This window comes from Heterodontus francisci, chromosome 29 (genome assembly GCF_036365525.1).
Source record: "Heterodontus francisci isolate sHetFra1 chromosome 29, sHetFra1.hap1, whole genome shotgun sequence".
In the NCBI taxonomy this organism is placed as follows: Eukaryota; Metazoa; Chordata; class Chondrichthyes; order Heterodontiformes; family Heterodontidae; genus Heterodontus; species Heterodontus francisci.
Genome location: NC_090399.1, coordinates 2674843 through 2700345, shown reverse-complemented (window position 1 = coordinate 2700345; position 25503 = coordinate 2674843). Strand labels below are relative to the sequence as shown.

The following is a 25503-nucleotide window of genomic DNA, read 5'->3' as shown; positions in this document are numbered from 1 at the left end:
TTGCATTCCCTCTATGGCAAGTATTTCTTTCCTTAGGTAAGGAGAGCAAAATTGCACGCTATACTCCAGGTGTGGTCTCAAAGCTCCTCTTCTTCTTCTTAGGCAGCCCCTCAGGAACGAGGATGACTTTCTTCCACTCCAGGGTTGTGGGTCATGAGGGGACTGAATAGTCCAATTCTGGATCCACAAACACGTCCACAGGTGGGGCAGGTGGTGTTTGATGAGGCGAGTAGATGGGAGCTAAATTTCTGAACTGTCTTTCCACTCTTTGCGCTTGGACGCTGCCTGGGCATGTCAACATTGTTCAAACTGGCTGGCACCTTCGCGGATGCTTTTTCTCCATTTTGGGCAGTCTCGGGCAAGAGATTCTCACGAATCATTGGAGAGATCACATTTTTTCAGGGAGACTTTAAGGACAATCTTGCAGCACTTCCTCTGCCCTCCTGGTAACCTTTTGCCATGACGGAGCGCAGCGTAGAAAGCTTATTTTAGGAATCTTGTGTCAAGCACGCGGACGATGTGGCCAGCCCAACGTAACTGACCAGCCATGACCAGTGTCTCGATACTGGGGGTGTTGGCCAGAGAGAGGACACTGATAATGGAGTCCCTGTCCGGCAACTGAATTTGCAGATGGCCAGTTCTGATGAAAGGTCACAGACTTGAAACTTTAACTGTTTCTCTCTCCACAGATGCTGCCTGACCTACTGAGTATTTCCAGCACTTTTTGTTTTTATTAATATATTTTCAGGATTGTGTGGAGGGGCCACTGGTGATATCTCTCCAGGGCTTTGAGATGTCTGCTTTACAGTGTCCATGTTTCCACGCATACAGGAGGGCAGGTAACACTGTGGCCCTATAGACCATGAGCCTGGTGCAAGATTTGAGGTCTTTGTCGTCAAACACTCTTTTCCTCAGATGACCAAAGGCTGCGCTAGCACACTGGAGGCGATGCTGAGTTCATCATCGATGTCTGACTTTGCTGAGAGTATAAGAAGTGATCCAAATTATCTAGTGGTTTGCCATGGATCTTGATAGTTGGTGGGCAGTGTTGCGCTGCGGGAACAGGCTGGTAGAAGACCTTTGTCTTCCGGATATTTAGCTTAAGGCCCATTCTTTCATACGTCTTCGTGAATGCATCGACGAGGGTTTGAAGCTCAGCCGCTGAAATTGCGCATACACAAGCGTCATCAGTGTACTGCAGCTCGATACAGAGGTTGGGGTGACCTTGGTTCTGGACTGGAGGTGACATAGGTTAAATAGTTTCTAGTTCATCCTGTCGAGTAGATCTACTCCCGCAATGAGATTCATGGAGATGAGGTGGAGTGTTGCGGCGAGGAAGATGGAAAAGAGCATTTCTGCAATGACACAACCTTGCTTGACCAGTCTGCACTCAGATTGGGTCAGTGGCAGATCCGTTGGCAAGGATTACAGCTTGCATGTCGTCGTGCAGCAGATGGTGATGAATGTCTCTGAATAGCCAAATTTGAGGAGGATGTTCCATAATCCCTGCCAGTTGATAGAGTCAAAGGCCTTTGTGTGGTCAAAGAAGGCCATGTATAAAGGTTGCTGCTGCTCCCTACAATTATCTTGGAGTTGTCTTGCTGTGAAGATCATTTCCACTGTGCCTCTTGATGGACGGAAAGCTCTAATTGCAGTAAGACATGTTTACTCCTATACTCAAATCCTCTTATAATGAAGGCCAACATACATTTGCCTTCTTAATTGCTTGCTGTATCCACGTTGACTTTCAGTGACTCAACAGCAAGGACACCCAACTCCCTTTGAAGTTCAACATTTCCCATCCTCTTACCATTTAAGAAATACTCTGTATTTCTGTTTTTCTTGCGAAAGTAGATAATCTCATATTTCTCCACATTGTATTCCATCTGCCAATTTTTTGTCCACTCGCTTAGCCTCTCTGAATCCACTTGAAGTGTCTTTGCATCCTCCTCACAACTCACACTTCCACCTAGTTTTGGGTCATCTGCAAACTTGGAAACATTCCATTTATCCCCACATCCAAATCATTGATGTGGATTGTGAATAGCTGGGGCATTGATTCTTGCGGAACCCCACTAGTCACAGCCTGTCAACCTGAAAATGACCCATTTATTTCTACTCTGCTTTCTGTCTGTTAACCCAGTTCTCAATCCACGCCAGTATATTCCCCCCGATCCCATGTATTCTGATTTTGTTTACTAACCTCTTGTGTGGGACCTTACCAAAAGTTTTCTGAATATCTAAATATACCACATCAACTGGTTGCCCCTTTACTCTGCTAGTTACATCCTCAAAAAACTCCAACAGATTGTTAAACATGATTTCCCTTTCATAAATCCATGTTGACTCTGCCCAAACCTACCATTATTTTCTAAGCGTCCTGTTATCACATCCTTTATTATAGATTCTAACATTTTCCTTACGACTGTTAGGCTAACAGGTCTGTAGTTCCCTGTTTTTTCTTTCCCTCCTTTCTTAAATAATTGGGTTACAATTGCCACCTTCCAATCTGCAGGAACCATTTCAAAGTCTATGGCATTTTGAAAGATGACCACCAATACATTAGTATCTCTACAGCCATCTCTTTCAACACTTAGATATAGGTCATCAGGTCCAGCGGATTTATCTACTTTAAGCCCCATTAATTTCTCTAGTTCTTTTTATACTAATATTAATCTCTTGGAGTTCCTTGTTTACACTGGTCCATTAATTCTATTATTATTTCTGGGAGGTTTTTAGTATTTTCCTCCATGAAGACAGACATGAAGTATTTGTTTAGTTTCTCTGCCCAGTGAAGAGAACTTATTCCCAGCGATAAATTTTCCTGACTCCGCTTGTAATAGACACATTTGTGTTTGTACACATTTGTCTTTGCTAATCTTTTCCTTTTTACATACCTATCGAAGCTTTTATAGTCCGTTTATATGTGCCTTGCTAGCTTACTCTCATTCTATTTTCCCTTTCTAAGTCTTTTTCTTGGTCCTCTTTTCCAGAATGCTCCCAATCCTCAGGCTTCCCTTTTTTTGGCAACTTTAATCACTTGTTCCTTTGGTCTAATACAATACTTGATTTCTTTTGTTAGCCATGGTTGGAACACTTTTCATGCTGGGTTTTTGTGTATTAAAGGAATGTATTTTTGTTGTAAACTATGTATTAGTTCTTTAAATGTTAGTCATTGCATGTCTACTGTCATACCTTTTAACGTAGTTTCCCAATCTGCCATAGCCAATTTGCCCCTCATATTTTCACAGTTTCCTTTGCTTCGATTTAGGACCCTAGTTTCTGATTGAACTACATCACTTTCGAACTTAATGTAAAAAATTCAGGCATATTATGGTTACTCATTCCTAAAGGCTCCTTTACAAGATTAATTAGCCCTTTTTCATTGCACAATACTAGATCTAAAATAGCCCAATCCCAAGTTGGTTTCTCAATGAGCTGCTTGAGACAACCATCTTGCATACATTCCAAGAATTCATCTTCCACAATATTTGTACTAATTAGGTTGACCCAGTCTATATGTCGACTGAAATCTCCTATGATTACTGTATTAACCTTGTTACATGCACCTTTAATTTCCTGATTTATACTGTGATTTACATTATAGGCCACCAAACAGCAGTGGTAAACAACTCCCACCAATGTTTTCTGCCCCTTGCTGTTTCTTAGTTCCACACAAACTGATTCGATGTCTTGATCTTTAGAACTAAGTTCATCGCATCACAGTACTGCTGCCCTCTTTAAATAACAATGCTACCCACCACCTTTTCCCAGGTTACTGTCCTTCCTGAATGTCGTGCACCCCTGGATATTCAGGTCCCAGCTTTGGTTTCCTTGTAGCCCTGTCTTTGTAATGGCTATCAGGTCATACATATAAATTTCTATTTGAGCTGACAATTTATCTGTTTAATTGCGAATGCTGCAGGCATTCAGATACAGAGCCCTTAATTCATTTTTTTTTTAGTTTTTGTAAACTCTGGCCCTATCTGCGAGCACACTCTTAAGTTTGCAATCACTGTCCCTTCCTGTCATACTCTGATTATTACCTTTATTCTACCTTGACCTATTGTCTTGTCATTTCCCTTTAATTTACTCAGACTTCCCCTACATGATCCCTTCCCCCCTCTATTTACTTTAAAGCCCTTTCAACTTCTCTAGTTATATGACGTGCTAGGACACTGGTCCCATCATAGTACAGGTGAAGTCCGTCTCAACGGTACAGCCCCCACTTTCCCCGGTACTGGTGCCAGTGCCCCATAAACTGGAACCCACTTTTTCCACATCAGTTTTTCAGCTACACATTCATCTCTCTAATCTTATTTGCCCTATGCCAATCTGCTGGTGGCTCAGGTAATAATCCAGAGATTATTACCTTTGAGATTCTGTTAATTTAGTGCCTAGCTCCTCATACTCCCTGTGCATAACCTCTTTCCTAATCCTCTCTAAGTTGTTGGTATCTACGTGGACCATGACTACTGGATCCTACTGCAAGTTCCTCTCCAGCCCACAGCGATGTCCCAAACCCTGGCACTGGGCAGGCAACACAGCCTTCTGGAGACTCGCTCTCGGCTGCAGAGAACAATGTCTATTCCCCTGACTATACTGACTACCACTACATTCCTTTCAACTCCCCACATTTAAATGGCTTCCTGTACCCTGGTCAGTCTGCTTATTCCTACTATTATAGAACAAATCTTAACTAGTAATGAAGCAGAACATAAACACAGATTGAATTTTTAAAGTTCCAACATTAAATTTTAACAAGTCCCCTTTCTATCATAACCAAATTTTAAGTCCCTTTTTACCTTAATCCCTTCACACTCACACACACACACATACCGGTTAACTGGAAAAATTAAAAAAAGGGATTTTTTTGATCAGAGCTCTGTTACAGACCAAACAAAAACACCTGGGCAGATCACTTGCCCAGCTCAGAAGAAAATAGCAGATGAGACATGCTGCACCAAACTGGTACACAGTCCAACCTCTCAACACACGCAGACTAGAATCTTCCAGAACAGTTCTCTTCAGGTGGCATTGAGAATTATTTTTAGCAGACTTTCTTCAAAAACAGGAAACAAGACGAATAAACACAGTGGACTTCACAGGGCCTTTTCTGGCAAGTGAGCTGGGTTGTAGTCTTTTCTCCTTCCTTGGAATTCTCTCCTTCTTCAGCAGTAGATTTGACTTTAAATCTCCTTCGAGAAGGTAAAACACACAGGCATTGACTCGCAACCAGAAAGCTTGTCAGTTTTCTGCCCTTCCAGGTGCTCTCTGTTACTACTGGGCTTGTCCAATCAAAGGAGCACTTGCCACTTTTCTGCCTGTTACCAGGGTGTCCGCTCCATCTCCAACCTGAACAAGAAACATTGTTGCTAATCCAGCTACCTAAAATCCTCCTGATGGCTCTCTTTAAAAAAAAACTGGTCCAACATTTATTCAGCTTGACCATAAATGTCTTTTAAAAATGTTCTTAACAAAACAAAACAAAAACAGAATCACCTTCATAACAATATCAGTCTACTACATATATGCTTATATATTTTGGACTCCTTTTATGTTAGCTGCCAGTCTCTTCCCATACTCTCTCATTGCCTCTCTTACTTCTCCCTTTCACTTCCCCTCTGAACTTTCTTTATTCAGCCTGGTTCTCACTTGTATCATCAATCTCACATCTATCATAAGCCCCTTTATCTGCTTCATCTCACATTCTATCCCTTTCGTCATCCTTTGCTGTTTCTTTATTCATTTGTGGGATGTGGGTATTGCTGGCTAGGCAGCATTTATTGCTCATTCCTTGAACTGAGTGGCTTGCTAGGCCATTTGAGAGGGCATTTTAAGAGTCAGCCACATTGCTGTGAGTCTGGAAGTAAGGGTGCAGATTCTTTCTAGGAATTAGTGAACCAGACAGTTTTTTACAACAATTAACAATAGTTTCATGGTCATCATTAGACTATCTTTCGAATTCCAGATTTATTAATTGAATTTAAATTTCACCATCTGCCATGGTAGGATTTGAGCCCATGTCCCCACAGCATTAGCCTGGACTCTGGATTACTAGACCATTGACATTACCACTACACCACCACCTCCCCCTTATATTAGGTTTGTTAGCAAAATTGAGTCCATGGGATAACAGGGGCAGCAACAGCATGGATACAAAATTGACAAAGGGATAGAAAACAGAGTTGTGAATAGCTGTTTCTCGGAATAGAGGGATTGGACAGTGGAGTTCCCCAAGTTTCAGTACAGGGCCGCTGCTGTTTTTGATAAACATTAATTAGTAGAACTTGGGGGGGGTGGGTGGGTGGGAGGGGGGGGGGTAACAGGGCACACAATTTTGAAATCTGCAGATGACAAAATACTTGGAAGACAGTAATAGTCAAGAAAACAGACAGGCTGGTGGAATGGACAAACACATGACAGAGGTGTTCCGATGAAAGGCCACACGGATCCAAGATGTTAACTCGGTTTTACTCTCTACTGATGCTGTCTGACCTGATGAGTATTTCCAACATTTTCTGTTTTAGTTTCAGATTTCCAGCATCCGCAGTATTTTACTTTTGTTAAACATGATCTTTTTTTTGAAGCCATGTTGGATGTCTTTAATATCCAAGTAATCATATACTGCATTGTTAATGACTCCCTCAAGCATCTTTCCAATTACCTATATCAAACGAATGGGCCTAAAGTTAGCCAGATCCTTCTTGTCATTTTTTAAAAAAAAGATGGAGACTATATTATTCTCCTTCCAGTCGATGGGAACTATCCCAGAGTATAATGAATTATTAAAAATATGGGCTAGGGACATGTACAGCACGTCTCCCACCTCTGAGTAACCTTGGGTGGATATTCTGTCTAGTTGCAGGTTCTTATCTAAATCAATATCTGTAATTACTAGTTTTATCCTAAAAATAACAGCTGATCATTTTTAAGAGTGAAAACCAATGCAAAGTATCCATTTAATATTTCTGCCATACTCAGTGAATCTTTGGTAACCTATCCTTGAACATTGCTCAATAGTCCAATACAGTCTTCCAATACAGACAGTTCTTGGAATTTTCACATAACTGAAAAAGTTTTTCCCATTGCTTCCAAAATTACTACAATCCCCCTTTTCACTGTCCTTTCAGCAGATCCAATAGCAGCCTTCCTTTTCTCCGGCTGTTCTTCGTACTTAACTCTATTTGGTATAAATTAGAGATTCACTGACATCGCCTTGTTTGGGAACCTGGTCTGTCTTTTACACTGTGCACAAACTGCAGTAAGAATTCACTTTGGGAACTAATGATGACCAAGTAAGCGTGTTACCTTTCAATTCTTTCCAGGTATAGAAAACACCATTGCATCGCTTCAATGTGTAGAGAAGAGCTGCAATTATCAGAATAGCAGTAGGAATGGTGAGAAACCAGAAAGCCACACTCCATCCTGAAACTCCCATCTCCTGAGGGAAAAACTCATCTGTAAACAAACAAACTTATTGTTGTAGGACTGAGATACCATTCACAAGTCAAACAATAAATCAACCAGACTGATGAATGTGTTCATGACACATGTCAAACCCTCTGTTCAGGAGGGCTCTGCACTGACCTGCTATCTCAATAATCCCTTCTCTTTCCTCTGACAGCAATCTGTTTCTTATCAGACAGGAGTAGCTTTCCTGATGACCCTTTATGATGTTGATATGACTTGCAATATTCACAGCACCGCTGGGCTCAGTAGTTTTCAGGGTTTTAGACGGTGCAGAAATGTTCTCTCCACCTGTATATCTCCAGGAAACCTCAGGGACTGGGTACCATCCACGGGATTTACACACAAGACTCCCCACTCTCTCATGGAATCCATCAACATGGATCTCAGGTTGACTCCCAGACACTACAAATAGAGAAAAATAAACTGCATATTATTTTATTTTACCAATACATCTACTGGATAAATACATTCCATGCAGTGTGTCTACCAATACATCTACTGGATAAATACATTCCATGCAGTGTGTCTACCAATACATCGACTGGATAAATACATTCCATGCAGTGTGTCTTCCAATACATCTACTGGATAAATACATTTCATGCAGTGTGTCTTCCAATACATCTACTGGATAAATACATTTCATGCAGTGAGTCTTCCAATACATCTACTGGATAAATACAGTCCATGCAGTGTGTCTTCCAATACATCTACTGGATAAATAGATTTCATGCAGTGTGTCTTCCAATACATCTACTGGATAAATACATTTCATGCAGTGAGTCTTCCAATACATCTACTGGATAAATACAGTCCATGCAGTGTGTCTACCAATACATCTACTGGATAAATACAGTCCATGCAGTGTGTCTACCAATACATCGACTGGATAAATACAGTCCATGCAGTGTGTCTACCAATGCATCTACTGGATAAATACAGTCCATGCAGTGTGTCTACCAATACATCTACTGGATAAATACAGTCCATGCAGTGTGTCTACCAATACATCGACTGGATAAATACAGTCCATGCAGTGTGTCTACCAATACATCTACTGGATAAATACATTCCATGCAGTGTGTCTATCAATACATCTACTGGATAAATACAGTCCATGCAGTGTGTCTACCAATGCATCTACTGGATAAATACAGTCCATGCAGTGTGTCTACCAATACATCTACTGGATAAATACATTCCATGCAGTGTGTCTATCAATACATCTACTGGATAAATACATTCCATGCAGTGTGTCTACCAATACATCTACTGGATAAATACAGTCCATGCAGTGTGTCTACCAATGCATCTACTGGATAAATACAGTCCATGCAGTGTGTCTACCAATGCATCTACTGGATAAATACATTCCATGCAGTGTGTCTTGCAATACATCTACTGGATAAATACAGTCCATGCAGTGTGTCTACCAATACATCTACTGGATAAATACAGTCCATGCAGTGTGTCTACCAATACATCTACTGGATAAATACAGTCCATGCAGTGTGTCTACCAATACATCTACTGGATAAATACAGTCCATGCAGTGTGTCTACCAATGCATCTACTTGTTAAATACATTTCATGCAGTGTGTCTACCAATACATCTACTGGATAAATACATTCCATGCAGTGTGTCTTCCAATACATCTACTGGATAAATACAGTCCATGCAGTGTGTCTACCATTACATCTACTGGATAAATACAGTCCATGCAGTGTGTCTTCCAATACATCAACTGGATAAATACAGTCCATGCAGTGTGTCTACCAATACATCTACTGGATAAATACATTCCATGCAGTGTGTCTTCCAATACATCTACTGCATAAATACAGTCCATGCAGTGTGTCTTCCAATACATCTACTGGATAAATACATTTCATGCAGTGTGTCTTCCAATACATCTACTGGATAAATACATTTCATGCAGTGAGTCTTCCAATACATCTACTGGATAAATACATTTCATGCAGTGTGTCTTCCAATACATCTACTGGATAAATACATTTCATGCAGTGTGTCTTCCAATACATCTACTGGATAAATACATTTCATGCAGTGTGTCTTCCAATACATCTACTGGATAAATACATTTCATGCAGTCAGTCCTCCAATACATCTACAGGATAAATACAGTCCATGCAGTGTGTCTACCAATACATCTACTGGATAAATACAGTCCATGCAGTGTGTCTACCAATACATCGACTGGATAAATACAGTCCATGCAGTGTGTCTACCAATGCATCCACTGGATAAATACAGTCCATGCAGTGTGTCTACCAATACATCTATTGGATAAATACAGTCCATGCAGTGTGTCTACAAATACATCGACTGGATAAATACAGTCCATGCAGTGTGTCTACCAATACATCTACTGGATAAATACATTCCATGCAGTGTGTCTATCAATACATCTACTGGATAAATACAGTCCATGCAGTGTGTCTACCAATGCATCTACTGGATAAATACAGTCCATGCAGTGTGTCTACCAATACATCTACTGGATAAATACATTCCATGCAGTGTGTCTATCAATACATCGACTGGATAAATACATTCCATGCAGTGTGTCTACCAATACATCTACTGGATAAATACAGTCCATGCAGTGTGTCTACCAATGCATCTACTGGATAAATACAGTCCATGCAGTGTGTCTACCAATGCATCTACTGGATAAATACATTCCATGCAGTGTGTCTTCCAATACATCTACTGGATAAATACAGTCCATGCAGTGTGTCTACCAATACATCTACTGGATAAATACAGTCCATGCAGTGTGTCTACCAATACATCTACTGGATAAATACAGTCCATGCAGTGTGTCCACCAATACATCTACTGGATAAATACAGTCCATGCAGTGTGTCTACCAATACATCTACTGGATAAATACAGTCCATGCAGTGTGTCTACCAATGCATCTACTGGTTAAATACATTTCATGCAGTGTGTCTACCAATACATCTACTGGATAAATACATTCCATGCAGTGTGTCTTCCAATACAACTACTGGATAAATACAGTCCATGCAGTGTGTCTACCATTACATCTACTGGATAAATACAGTCCATGCAGTGTGTCTTCCAATACATCAACTGGATAAATACAGTCCATGCAGTGTGTCTACCAATACATCTACTGGATAAATACATTCCATGCAGTGTGTCTTCCAATACATCTACTGCATAAATACAGTCCATGCAGTGTGTCTTCCAATACATCTACTGGATAAATACATTTCATGCAGTGTGTCTTCCAATACATCTACTGGATAAATACATTTCATGCAGTGAGTCTTCCAATACATCTACTGGATAAATACATTTCATGCAGTGTGTCTTCCAATACATCTACTGGATAAATACATTTCATGCAGTGTGTCTTCCAATACATCTACTGGATAAATACATTTCATGCAGTGTGTCTTCCAATACATCTACTGGATAAATACATTTCATGCAGTCAGTCCTCCAATACATCTACTGGATAAATACAGTCCATGCAGTGTGTCTACCAATACATCTACTGGATAAATACAGTCCATGCAGTGTGTCTACCAATACATCGACTGGATAAATACAGTCCATGCAGTGTGTCTACCAATGCATCCACTGGATAAATACAGTCCATGCAGTGTGTCTACCAATACATCTACTGGATAAATACAGTCCATGCAGTGTGTCTACCAATACATCGACTGGATAAATACAGTCCATGCAGTGTGTCTACCAATACATCTACTGGATAAATACATGCCATGCAGTGTGTCTATCAATACATCTACTGGATAAATACAGTCCATGCAGTGTGTCTACCAATGCATCTACTGGATAAATACAGTCCATGCAGTGTGTCTACCAATACATCTACTGGATAAATACATTCCATGCAGTGTGTCTATCAATACATCGACTGGATAAATACATTCCATGCAGTGTGTCTACCAATACATCTACTGGATAAATACAGTCCATGCAGTGTGTCTACCAATGCATCTACTGGATAAATACAGTCCATGCAGTGTGTCTACCAATGCATCTACTGGATAAATACATTCCATGCAGTGTGTCTTCCAATACATCTACTGGATAAATACAGTCCATGCAGTGTGTCTACCAATACATCTACTGGATAAATACAGTCCATGCAGTGTGTCTACCAATACATCTACTGGATAAATACAGTCCATGCAGTGTGTCCACCAATACATCTACTGGATAAATACAGTCCATGCAGTGTGTCTACCAATGCATCTACTGGTTAAATACATTTCATGCAGTGTGTCTTCCAATACATCTACTGGATAAATACAGTCCATGCAGTGTGTCTACCAATACATCTACTGGATAAATACATTCCATGCAGTGTGTCTTCCAATACATCTACTGGATAAATACAGTCCATGCAGTGTGTCTACCAATACATCTACTGGAAAATACAGTCCATGCAGTGTGTCCACCAATGCATCTAATGGATAAATACATTCCATGCAGTGTGTCTTCCAATACATCTACTGGATAAATACAGTCCATGCAGTGTGTCTACCAATACATCTACTGGATAAATACAGTCCATGCAGTGTGTCAACCAATACATCTACTGGATAAATACATTCCATGCAGTGGGTCTACCAATACATCTACTGGATAAATACATTCCATGCAGTGTGTCTACCAATACATCTACTGGATAAATATAGTCCATGCTGTGTGTCTACCAACACATCTACTGGATAAATACATTCCATGCAGTGTGTCTACCAATACATCTACTGGATAAATACATTCCATGCAGTGTGTCTATCAATACATCTACTGGATAAATACAGTCTATGCAGTGTGTCTACCAATACATCTACTGGATAAATACAGTCCATGCAGTGTGTCTACCAATGCATCTACTGGTTAAATACATTTCATGCAGTGTGTCTTCCAATACATCTACTGGATAAATACAGTCCATGCAGTGTGTCTACCAATACATCTACTGGATAAATACATTCCATGCAGTGTGTCTTCCAATACATCTACTGGATAAATACAGTCCATGCAGTGTGTCTACCAATACATCTACTGGAAAATACAGTCCATGTAGTGTGTCTACCAATACATCTAATGGATAAATACATTCCATGCAGTGTGTCTTCCAATACATCTACTGGATAAATACAGTCCATGCAGTGTGTCTACCAATATATCTACTGGATAAATACAGTCCATGCAGTGTGTCTACCAATACATCTACTGGATAAATACATTCCATGCAGTGGGTCTACCTATACATCTACTGGATAAAAACATTCCATGCAGTGTGTCTACCAATACATCTACTGGATAAATATAGTCCATGCAGTGTGTCTACCAACACATCTACTGGATAAAGACATTCCATGCAGTGTGTCTACCAATACATCTACTGGATAAATACATTCCATGCAGTGTGTCTACCAATACATCTACTGCATAAATACAGTCCATGCAGTGTGTCTTCCAATACATCTACTGCATAAATACAGTCCATGCAGTGTGTCTACCAATACATCTATTGCATAAATACAGTCCATGCAGTGTGTCTACCAATACATCTACTGGATAAATACATTCCATGCAGTGTGTCTTCCAATACATCTACTGGATAAATACAGTCCATGCAGTGTGTCTACCAATACATCTACTGGATAAATACATTCCATGCAGTGTGTCTACCAATACATCGACTGGATAAATACACTCCATGCAGTGTGTCTACCAATACATCTACTGCATAAATACATTCCATGCAGTGTGTCTACCAATACATCTACTGGATAAATATAGTCCATGCTGTGTGTCTACCAACACATCTACTGGATAAATACATTCCATGCAGTGTGTCTACCAATACATCTACTGGATAAATACATTCCATGCAGTGTGTCTATCAATACATCTACTGGATAAATACAGTCTATGCAGTGTGTCTACCAATACATCTACTGGATAAATACAGTCCATGCAGTGTGTCTACCAATGCATCTACTGGTTAAATACATTTCATGCAGTGTGTCTTCCAATACATCTACTGGATAAATACAGTCCATGCAGTGTGTCTACCAATACATCTACTGGATAAATACATTCCATGCAGTGTGTCTTCCAATACATCTACTGGATAAATACAGTCCATGCAGTGTGTCTACCAATACATCTACTGGAAAATACAGTCCATGTAGTGTGTCTACCAATACATCTAATGGATAAATACATTCCATGCAGTGTGTCTTCCAATACATCTACTGGATAAATACAGTCCATGCAGTGTGTCTACCAATATATCTACTGGATAAATACAGTCCATGCAGTGTGTCTACCAATACATCTACTGGATAAATACATTCCATGCAGTGGGTCTACCTATACATCTACTGGATAAAAACATTCCATGCAGTGTGTCTACCAATACATCTACTGGATAAATATAGTCCATGCAGTGTGTCTACCAACACATCTACTGGATAAAGACATTCCATGCAGTGTGTCTACCAATACATCTACTGGATAAATACATTCCATGCAGTGTGTCTACCAATACATCTACTGCATAAATACAGTCCATGCAGTGTGTCTTCCAATACATCTACTGCATAAATACAGTCCATGCAGTGTGTCTACCAATACATCTATTGCATAAATACAGTCCATGCAGTGTGTCTACCAATACATCTACTGGATAAATACATTCCATGCAGTGTGTCTTCCAATACATCTACTGGATAAATACAGTCCATGCAGTGTGTCTACCAATACATCTACTGGATAAATACATTCCATGCAGTGTGTCTACCAATACATCGACTGGATAAATACACTCCATGCAGTGTGTCTACCAATACATCTACTGCATAAATACATTCCATGCAGTGTGTCTACCAATACATCTACTGGATAAATACAGTCCATGCAGTGTGTCTACCAATATATCCACTGGATAAATACATTCCATGCAGTGTGTCTACCAATACATCTACTGGATAAATACATTCCATGCAGTGTGTCTTCCAATAAACCTACTGGATAAATACAGTCCATGCAGTGTGTCTACCAATACATCTACTGGATAAATACAGTCCATGCAGTGTGTCTACCAATACATCTACTGGATAAATACAGTCCATGCAGTGTGTCCACCAATACATCTACTGGATAAATACATTCCATGCAGTGTGTCTACCAATACATCTACTGCATAAATACAGTCCATGCAGTGTGTCTTCCAATACATCTACTGGATAAATACAGTCCATGCAGTGTCTCTACCAATACATCTACTGGATAAATACATTCCATGCAGTGGGTCTACCAATACATCTACTGGATAAATACATTCCATGCAGTGTGTCTACCAATACATCTACTGGATAAATATAGTCCATGCAGTGTGTCTACCAACACATCTACTGGATAAATACATTCCATGCAGTGTGTCTACCAATACATCTACTGGATAAATACATTCCATGCAGTGTGTCTACCAATACATCTACTGGATAAATACAGTCTATGCAGTGTGTCTACCAATACATCTACTGGATAAATACAGTCCATGCAGTGTGTCTACCAATGCATCTACTGGTTAAATACATTTCATGCAGTGTGTCTTCCAATACATCTACTGGATAAATACAGTCCATGCAGTGTGTCTACCAATACATCTACTGGATAAATACATTCCATGCAGTGTGTCTTCCAATACATCTACTGGATAAATACAGTCCATGCAGTGTGTCTACCAATACATCTACTGGAAAATACAGTCCATGCAGTGTGTCTACCAATACATCTAATGGATAAATACATTCCATGCAGTGTGTCTTCCAATACATCTACTGGATAAATACAGTCCATGCAGTGTGTCTACCAATACATCTACTGGATAAATACAGTCCATGAAGTGTGTCTACCAATACATCTACTGGATAAATACATTCCATGCAGTGGGTCTACCTATACATCTACTGGATAAAAACATTCCATGCAGTGTGTCTACCAATACATCTACTGGATAAATATAGTCCATGCAGTGTGTCTACCAACACATCTACTGGATAAAGACATTCCATGCAGTGTGTCTACCAATACATCTACTGGATAAATACATTCAATGCAGTGTGTCTACCAATACATCTACTGCATAAATACAGTCCATGCAGTGTGTCTTCCAATACATCTACTGCATAAATACAGTCCATGCAGTGTGTCTACCAATACATCTATTGCATAAATACAGTCCATGCAGTGTGTCTACCAATACATCTACTGGATAAATACATTCCATGCAGTGTGTCTTCCAATACATCTACTGGATAAATACAGTCCATGCAGTGTGTCTACCAATACATCTACTGGATAAATACATTCCATGCAGTGTGTCTACCAATACATCGACTGGATAAATACACTCCATGCAGTGTGTCTACCAATACATCTACTGCATAAATACATTCCATGCAGTGTGTCTACCAATACATCTACTGGATAAATACAGTCCATGCAGTGTGTCTACCAATATATCCACTGGATAAATACATTCCATGCAGTGTGTCTACCAATACATCTACTGGATAAATACATTCCATGCAGTGTGTCTTCCAATAAACCTACTGGATAAATACAGTCCATGCAGTGTGTCTACCAATACATCTACTGGATAAATACAGTCCATGCAGTGTGTCTACCAATACATCTACTGGATAAATACAGTCCATGCAGTGTGTCCACCAATACATCTACTGGATAAATACATTCCATGCAGTGTGTCTACCAATACATCTACTGCATAAATACAGTCCATGCAGTGTGTCTTCCAATACATCTACTGGATAAATACAGTCCATGCAGTGTCTCTACCAATACATCTACTGGATAAATACATTCCATGCAGTGGGTCTACCAATACATCTACTGGATAAATACATTCCATGCAGTGTGTCTACCAATACATCTACTGGATAAATATAGTCCATGCAGTGTGTCTACCAACACATCTACTGGATAAATACATTCCATGCAGTGTGTCTACCAATACATCTACTGGATAAATACATTCCATGCAGTGTGTCTACCAATACATCTACTGGATAAATACAGTCTATGCAGTGTGTCTACCAATACATCTACTGGATAAATACAGTCCATGCAGTGTGTCTACCAATGCATCTACTGGTTAAATACATTTCATGCAGTGTGTCTTCCAATACATCTACTGGATAAATACAGTCCATGCAGTGTGTCTACCAATACATCTACTGGATAAATACATTCCATGCAGTGTGTCTTCCAATACATCTACTGGATAAATACAGTCCATGCAGTGTGTCTACCAATACATCTACTGGAAAATACAGTCCATGCAGTGTGTCTACCAATACATCTAATGGATAAATACATTCCATGCAGTGTGTCTTCCAATACATCTACTGGATAAATACAGTCCATGCAGTGTGTCTACCAATACATCTACTGGATAAATACAGTCCATGAAGTGTGTCTACCAATACATCGACTGGATAAATACATTCCATGCAGTGGGTCTACCTATACATCTACTGGATAAAAACATTCCATGCAGTGTGTCTACCAATACATCTACTGGATAAATATAGTCCATGCAGTGTGTCTACCAACACATCTACTGGATAAAGACATTCCATGCAGTGTGTCTACCAATACATCTACTGGATAAATACATTCCATGCAGTGTGTCTACCAATACATCTACTGCATAAATACAGTCCATGCAGTGTGTCTTCCAATACATCTACTGCATAAATACAGTCCATGCAGTGCGTCTACCAATACATCTATTGCATAAATACAGTCCATGCAGTGTGTCTACCAATACATCTACTGGATAAATACATTCCATGCAGTGTGTCTTCCAATACATCTACTGGATAAATACAGTCCATGCAGTGTGTCTACCAATACATCTACTGGATAAATACATTCCATGCAGTGTGTCTACCAATACATCGACTGGATAAATACACTCCATGCAGTGTGTCTACCAATACATCTACTGCATAAATACATTCCATGCAGTGTGTCTACCAATACATCTACTGGATAAATACAGTCCATGCAGTGTGTCTACCAATATATCCACTGGATAAATACATTCCATGCAGTGTGTCTACCAATACATCTACTGGATAAATACATTCCATGCAGTGTGTCTTCCAATAAACATACTGGATAAATACAGTCCATGCAGTGTGTCTACCAATACATCTACTGGATAAATACAGTCCATGCAGTGTGTCTACCAATACATCTACTGGATAAATACAGTCCATGCAGTGTGTCCACCAATACATCTACTGGATAAATACATTCCATGCAGTGTGTCTACCAATACATCTACTGCATAAATACAGTCCATGCAGTGTGTCTTCCAATACATCTACTGGATAAATACATTTCATGCAGTGTGTCTACCAATACATCTACTGGATAAATACAGTCCATGCAGTGTGTCTACCAATACATCGACTGGATAAATACAGTCCATGCAGTGTGTCTACCAATACATCTACTGGATAAATACATTCCATGCAGTGTGTCTATCAATACATCTACTGGATAAATACACTCCATGCAGTGTGTCTACCAAAACATCTACTGGATAAATACATTCCATGCAGTGTGTCTACCAATACATCTACTGCATAAATACAGTCCATGCAGTGTGTCTTCCAATACATCTACTGGATAAATACATTTCATGCAGTGTGTCTACCAATACATCTACTGGATAAATACAGTCCATGCAGTGTGTCCACCAATACATCGACTGGATAAATACAGTCCATGCAGTGTGTCTACCAATATATCTACTGGATAAATACATTCCATGCAGTGTGTCTACCAATACATCTACTGGATAAATACAATCCATGCAGTGTGTCTACCAATACATCTACAGGATAAATATAGTCCATGCAGTGTGTCTACCAATACATCTACTGGATAAATACAGTCCATGCAGTGTGTCTACCAATACATCTACTGGATAAATACAGTCCATGTAGTGTGTCCACCAATACATCTACAGGATAAATATAGTCCATGCAGTGTGTCTACCAATACATCTATTGGATAAATACAGTCCATGCAGTGTGTCTACCAATACATCTACTGGAGAAATACAGTCCATGCAGTTTGTCTACCAATACATCTATTGGATAAATACAGTCCATGCAGTGTGTCTACCAATACATCTACAGGATAAATATAGTCCATGCAGTGTGTCTACCAATACATCTATTGGATAAATACAGTCCATGCAGTGTGTCTACCAATACATCTACTGGATAAATACAGTCCATGCAGTGTGTCTACCAATACAACTACTGGATAAATATATTCCATGCAGTGTGTCTACCAATACATCTACTGGATAAATACAGTCCATGCAGTGTGTCTACCAATACATCTATTGGATAAATACAGTCCATGCAGTGTGTCTACCAATACATCTACTGGATAAATACAGTCCATGCAGTGTGTCTACCAATACATCTCTTGGATAAATACAGTCCACGCAGTGTGTCTACCAATACATCTACTGGATAAATACACTCCATGCTGTGTGTCTACCAATACATCTATTGGATAAATACAGTCCATGCAGTGTGTCTACCAATACATCTATTGGATAAATACAGTCCATGCAGTGTGTCTACCAATACATCTACTGGATAAATACAGTCCATGCAGTGTGTCTACCAATACATCTACTGGATAAATACACTCCATGCAGTGTGTCTACCAATACATCTACTGGATAAATACAGTCCATGCAGTGTGTCTACCAATACATCTACTGGATAAATACAGTCCATGCAGTGTGTCTACCAATACATCTACTGGATAAATACACTCCATGTAGTGTGTCTACCAATACATCTACTGGATAAATACATTCCATGCAGTGTGTCTACCAATACATCTACTGGATAAATACAGTCTATGCAGTGTGTCTACCAATACATCTACTGGATAAATACAGTCCATGCAGTGTGTCTACCAATGCATCTACTGGTTAAATACATTTCATGCAGTGTGTCTTCCAATACATCTACTGGATAAATACAGTCCATGCAGTGTGTCTACCAATACATCTACTGGATAAATACATTCCATGCAGTGTGTCTTCCAATACATCTACTGGATAAATACAGTCCATGCAGTGTGTCTACCAATACATCTACTGGAAAATACAGTCCATGCAGTGTGTCTACCAATACATCTAATGGATAAATACATTCCATGCAGTGTGTCTTCCAATACATCTACTGGATAAATACAGTCCATGCAGTGTGTCTACCAATACATCTACTGGATAAATACAGTCCATGCAGTGTGTCTACCAATACATCTACTGGATAAATACATTCCATGCAGTGGGTCTACCAATACATCTACTGGATAAATACATTCCATGCAGTGTGTCTACCAATACATCTACTGGATAAATATAGTCCATGCAGTGTGTCTACCAACACATCTACTGGATAAAGACATTCCATGCAGTGTGTCTACCAATACATCTACTGGATAAATACATTCCATGCAGTGTGTCTACCAATACATCTACTGCATAAATACAGTCCATGCAGTGTGTCTTCCAATACATCTACTGCATAAATACAGTCCATGCAGTGTGTCTACCAATACATCTACTGCATAAATACAGTCCATGCAGTGTGTCTACCAATACATCTACTGGATAAATACATTCCATGCAGTGTGTCTTCCAATACATCTACTGGATAAATACAGTCCATGCAGTGTGTCTTCCAATACATCTACTGGATAAATACATTCCATGCAGTGTGTCTACCATTACATCGACTGGATAAATACACTCCATGCAGTGTGTCTACCAATACATCTACTGCATAAATACATTCCATGCAGTGTGTCTACCAATACATCTACTGGATAAATACAGTCCATGCAGTGTGTCTACCAATACATCCACTGGATAAATACATTCCATGCAGTGTGTCTACCAATACATCTACTGGATAAATACATTCCATGCAGTGTGTCTTCCAATAAACCTAATGGATAAATACAGTCCATGCAGTGTGTCTACCAATACATCTACTGGATAAATACAGTCCATGCAGTGTGTCTACCAATACATCTACTGGATAAATACAGTCCATGCAGTGTGTCTACCAATACATCTACTGGATAAATACATTCCATGCAGTGTGTCTACCAATACATCTGCTGCATAAATACAGTCCATGCAGTGTGTCTTCCAATACATCGACTGGATAAATACAGTCCATGCAGTGTGTCTACCAATACATCTACTGGATAAATACATTCCATGCAGTGTGTCTATCAATACATCTACTGGATAAATACACTCCATGCAGTGTGTCTACCAATACATCTACTGGATAAATACAATCCATGCAGTGTGTCTACCAATACATCTACAGGATAAATATAGTCCATGCAGTGTGTCTACCAATACATCTACTGGATAAATACAGTCCATGCAGTGTGTCTACAAATACATCGACTGGATAAATACAGTCCATGCAGTGTGTCTACCAATACATCTACTGGATAAATACATTCCATGCAGTGTGTCTATCAATACATCTACTGGATAAATACACTCCATGCAGTGTGTCTACCAATACATCTACTGGATAAATACATTCCATGCAGTGTGTCTACCAATACATCTACAGGATAAATATAGTCCATGCAGTGTGTCTACCAATACATCTATTGGATAAATACAGTCCATGCAGTGTGTCTACCAATACATCTACTGGAGAAATACAGTCCATGCAGTTTGTCTACCAATACATCTATTGGATAAATACAGTCCATGCAGTGTGTCTACCAATACATCTACAGGATAAATATAGTCCATGCAGTGTGTCCACCAATACATCTATTGGATAAATACAGTCCATGCAGTGTGTCTACCAATACATCTACTGGATAAATACAGTCCATGCAGTGTGTCTACCAATACAACTACTGGATAAATATATTCCATGCAGTGTGTCTACCAATACATCTACTGGATAAATACAGTCCATGCAGTGTGTCTACCAATACATCTATTGGATAAATACAGTCCATGCAGTGTGTCTACCAATACATCTATTGGATAAATACAGTCCATGCAGTGTGTCTACCAATACATCTACTGGATAAATACACTCCATGCTGTGTGTCTACCAATACATCTATTGGATAAATACAGTCCATGCAGTGTGTCTACCAATACATCTATTGGATAAATACAGTCCATGCAGTGTGTCTACCAATACATCTATTGGATAAATACAGTCCATGCAGTGTGTCTACCAATACATCTCCTGGATAAATACAGTCCATGCAGTGTGTCTACCAATACATCTACTGGATAAATACACTCCATGCAGTGTGTCTACCAATACATCTACTGGATAAATACAGTCCATGCAGTGTGTCTACCAATACATCTACTGGATAAATACACTCCATGTAGTGTGTCTACCAATACATCTACTGGATAAATATAGTCCATGCTGTGTGTCTACCAATATATCTACTGGATAAATACACTCCATGTAGTGTGTCTACCAATACATCTACTGGATAAATATAGTCCATGCAGTCTGTCTACCAATACATCTACTGGATAAATACAGTCCATGCTGTGTGTCTACCAATATATCTACTGGATAAATACACTCCATGTAGTGTGTCTACCAATACATCTACTGGATAAATATAGTCCATGCAGTCTGTCTACCAATACATCTACTGGATAAATATAGTCCATGCAGTGTGTCTACCAATACATCTACTGGATAAATATAGTCCATGCAGGGTGTCTACCAATACATCTACTGAATAAATATAGTCCATGCAGTGTGTCTACCAATACATCTATTGGATAAATATAGTCCATGCAGTGTGTCTACCAATACATCTATTGGATAAATATAGTCCATGCAGTGTGTCTACCAATACATCTACTGAATAAATACAGTCCATGCAGTGTGTCTACCAATACATCTACTGGATAAATACAGTCCATGCAGTGTGTCTACCAATACATCTATTGGATAAATATAGTCCATGCAGTGTGTCTACCAATACATCTACTGGATAAATACAGTCAATGCAGTGTGTCTACCAATACATCTATTGGATAAATACAGTCCATGCAGTGTGTCTACCAATACATCTATTGGATAAATACAGTCCATGCAGTGTGTCTACCAATACATCTACTGGATAAATACAGTCAATGCAGTGTGTCTACCAATACATCTATTGGATAAATACAGTCCATGCAGTGTGTCTACCAATACATCTACAGGATAAATATAGTCCATGCAGTGTGTCCACCAATACATCTATTGGATAAATACAGTCCATGCAGTGTGTCTACCAATACATCTACTGGATAAATACACTCCATGCAGTGTGTCTACCAATACATCTATTGGATAAATACAGTCCATGCAGTGTGTCTACCAATACATCTACTGGATAAATACACTCCATACTGTGTGTCTACCAATACATCTATTGGATAAATACAGTCCATGCAGTGTGTCTACCAATACATCTATTGGATAAATACAGTCCATGCAGTGTGTCTACCAATACATCTATTGGATAAATACAGTCCATGCAGTGTGTCTACCAATACATCTCCTGGATAAATACAGTCCATGCAGTGTGTCTACCAATACATCTACTGGATAAATACACTCCATGCAGTGTGTCTACCAATACATCTACTGGATAAATACAGTCCATGCAGTGTGTCTACCAATACATCTACTGGATAAATACAGTCCATGCTGTGTGTCTACCAATATATCTACTGGATAAATACACTCCATGTAGTGTGTCTACCAATACATCTACTGGATAAATATAGTCCATGCAGTCTGTCTACCAATACATCTACTGGATAAATATAGTCCATGCAGTGTGTCTACCAATACAACTACTGGATAAATATAGTCCATGCAGGGTGTCTACCAATACATCTACTGAATAAATATAGTCCATGCAGTGTGTCTACCAATACATCTATTGGATAAATATAGTCCATGCAGTGTGTCTACCAATACATCTATTGGATAAATATAGTCCATGCAGTGTGTCTACCAATACATCTACTGAATAAATACAGTCCATGCAGTGTGTCTACCAATACATCTACTGGATAAATACAGTCCATGCAGTGTGTCTACCAATACATCTATTGGATAAATATAGTCCATGCAGTGTGTCTACCAATACATCTACTGGATAAATACAGTCAATGCAGTGTGTCTACCAATACATCTATTGGATAAATACAGTCCATGCAGTGTGTCTACCAATACATCTATTGGATAAATACAGTCCATGCAGTGTGTCCACCAATACATCTACTGGATAAATACAGTCAATGCAGTGTGTCTACCAATACATCTATTGGATAAATACAGTCCATGCAGTGTGTCTACCAATACATCTATTGGATAAATACACTCCATGCAGTGTGTCTACCAATACATCTACTGGATAAATATAGTCCATGCAGTGTGTCTACCAATACATCTACTGGATAAATACAGTCCATGCAGTGTGTCTACCAATACATCTATTGGATAAATATAGTCCATGCAGTGTGTCTACCAATACATCTACTGGATAAATACAGTCCATGCAGTGTGTCTACCAATACATCTACTGGATAAATATAGTCCATGCAGTGTGTCTACCAATACATCGACTGGATAAATACAGTCCATGCAGTGTGTCTACCAATACATCTACTGGATAAATACATTCCATGTAGTGTGTCTTCCAATAGATCTACTGGATAAATACAGTCCATGCAGTGTGTCTTCCAATACATCTACTGGATAAATACAGTCCATGCAGTGTGTCTACCAATACATCTACTGGATAAATATCGTCCATGCAGTGTGTCTACCAATACATCTACTGGATAAATACAGTCCATGCAATGTGTCTTCCAATACATCTACTGCATAAATACATTCCATGCAGTGTGTCTACCAATACATCTACTGCATAAATACAGTCCATGCAGTGTGTCTACCAATACATCTACTGGATAAATACATTCCATGCAGTGTGTCTACCAATACATCTATTGGATAAATATAGTCCATGCAGTGTGTCTACCAATACATCTACTGGATAAATATAGTCCATGCAGTGTGTCTTCCAATACATCTACTGCATAAATACAGTCCATGCAGTGTGTCTACCAATACATCTACTGGATAAATACAGTCCATGCAGTGTGTCTACCAATACATCTACTGGATAAATACATTCCATGCAGTGTGTCTACCAATACATCTACTGCATAAATACAGTCCATGCAGTGTGTCTACCAATACATCTACTGGATAAATACATTCCATGCAGTGTGTCTACCAATACATCTACTGCATAAATACAGTCCATGCAGTGTGTCTACCAATACATCTACTGGATAAATACAGTCCATGCAGTGTGTCTACCAATACATCTACTGGATAAATACATTCCCTGCAGTGTGTCGACCAATACATCTACTGCATAAATACAGTCCATGCAGTGTGTCTACCAATACATCTACTGGATAAATACATTCCATGCAGTGTGTCTACCAATACATCTACTGCATAAATACAGTCCATGCAGTGTGTCTACCAATACATCTACTGGATAAATACACTCCATGCAGTGTGTCTACCAATACATCTACTGGATAAATATAGTCCATGCAGTGTGTCTTCCAATACATCTACTGCATAAATACAGTCCATGCAGTGTGTCTACCAATACATCTACTGGATAAATACAGTCCATGCAGTGTGTCTACCAATACATCTACTGGATAAATATAGTCCATGCAGTGTGTCTTCCAAAACATCTACTGCATAAAAACAGTCCATGCAGTGTGTCTTCCAATA

General features: G+C 39.3%; 1 protein-coding gene across 1 annotated transcript in view; it reads right to left on the bottom strand.

Moving 5' to 3' along the window:
- Nucleotides 1-25503, bottom strand: part of LOC137345906 (butyrophilin subfamily 1 member A1-like) — a 182272-nt gene that overhangs the window by 40731 nt on the left and 116038 nt on the right. The window contains exons 4-5 of the mRNA XM_068009149.1: nt 7591-7875; nt 7312-7461 (exon numbers count right to left, since the gene is read on the bottom strand). Of these exons, the coding sequence (XP_067865250.1) occupies nt 7312-7461; nt 7591-7875 (435 nt within the window). The remainder of the gene's footprint in view (nt 1-7311; nt 7462-7590; nt 7876-25503) is intronic.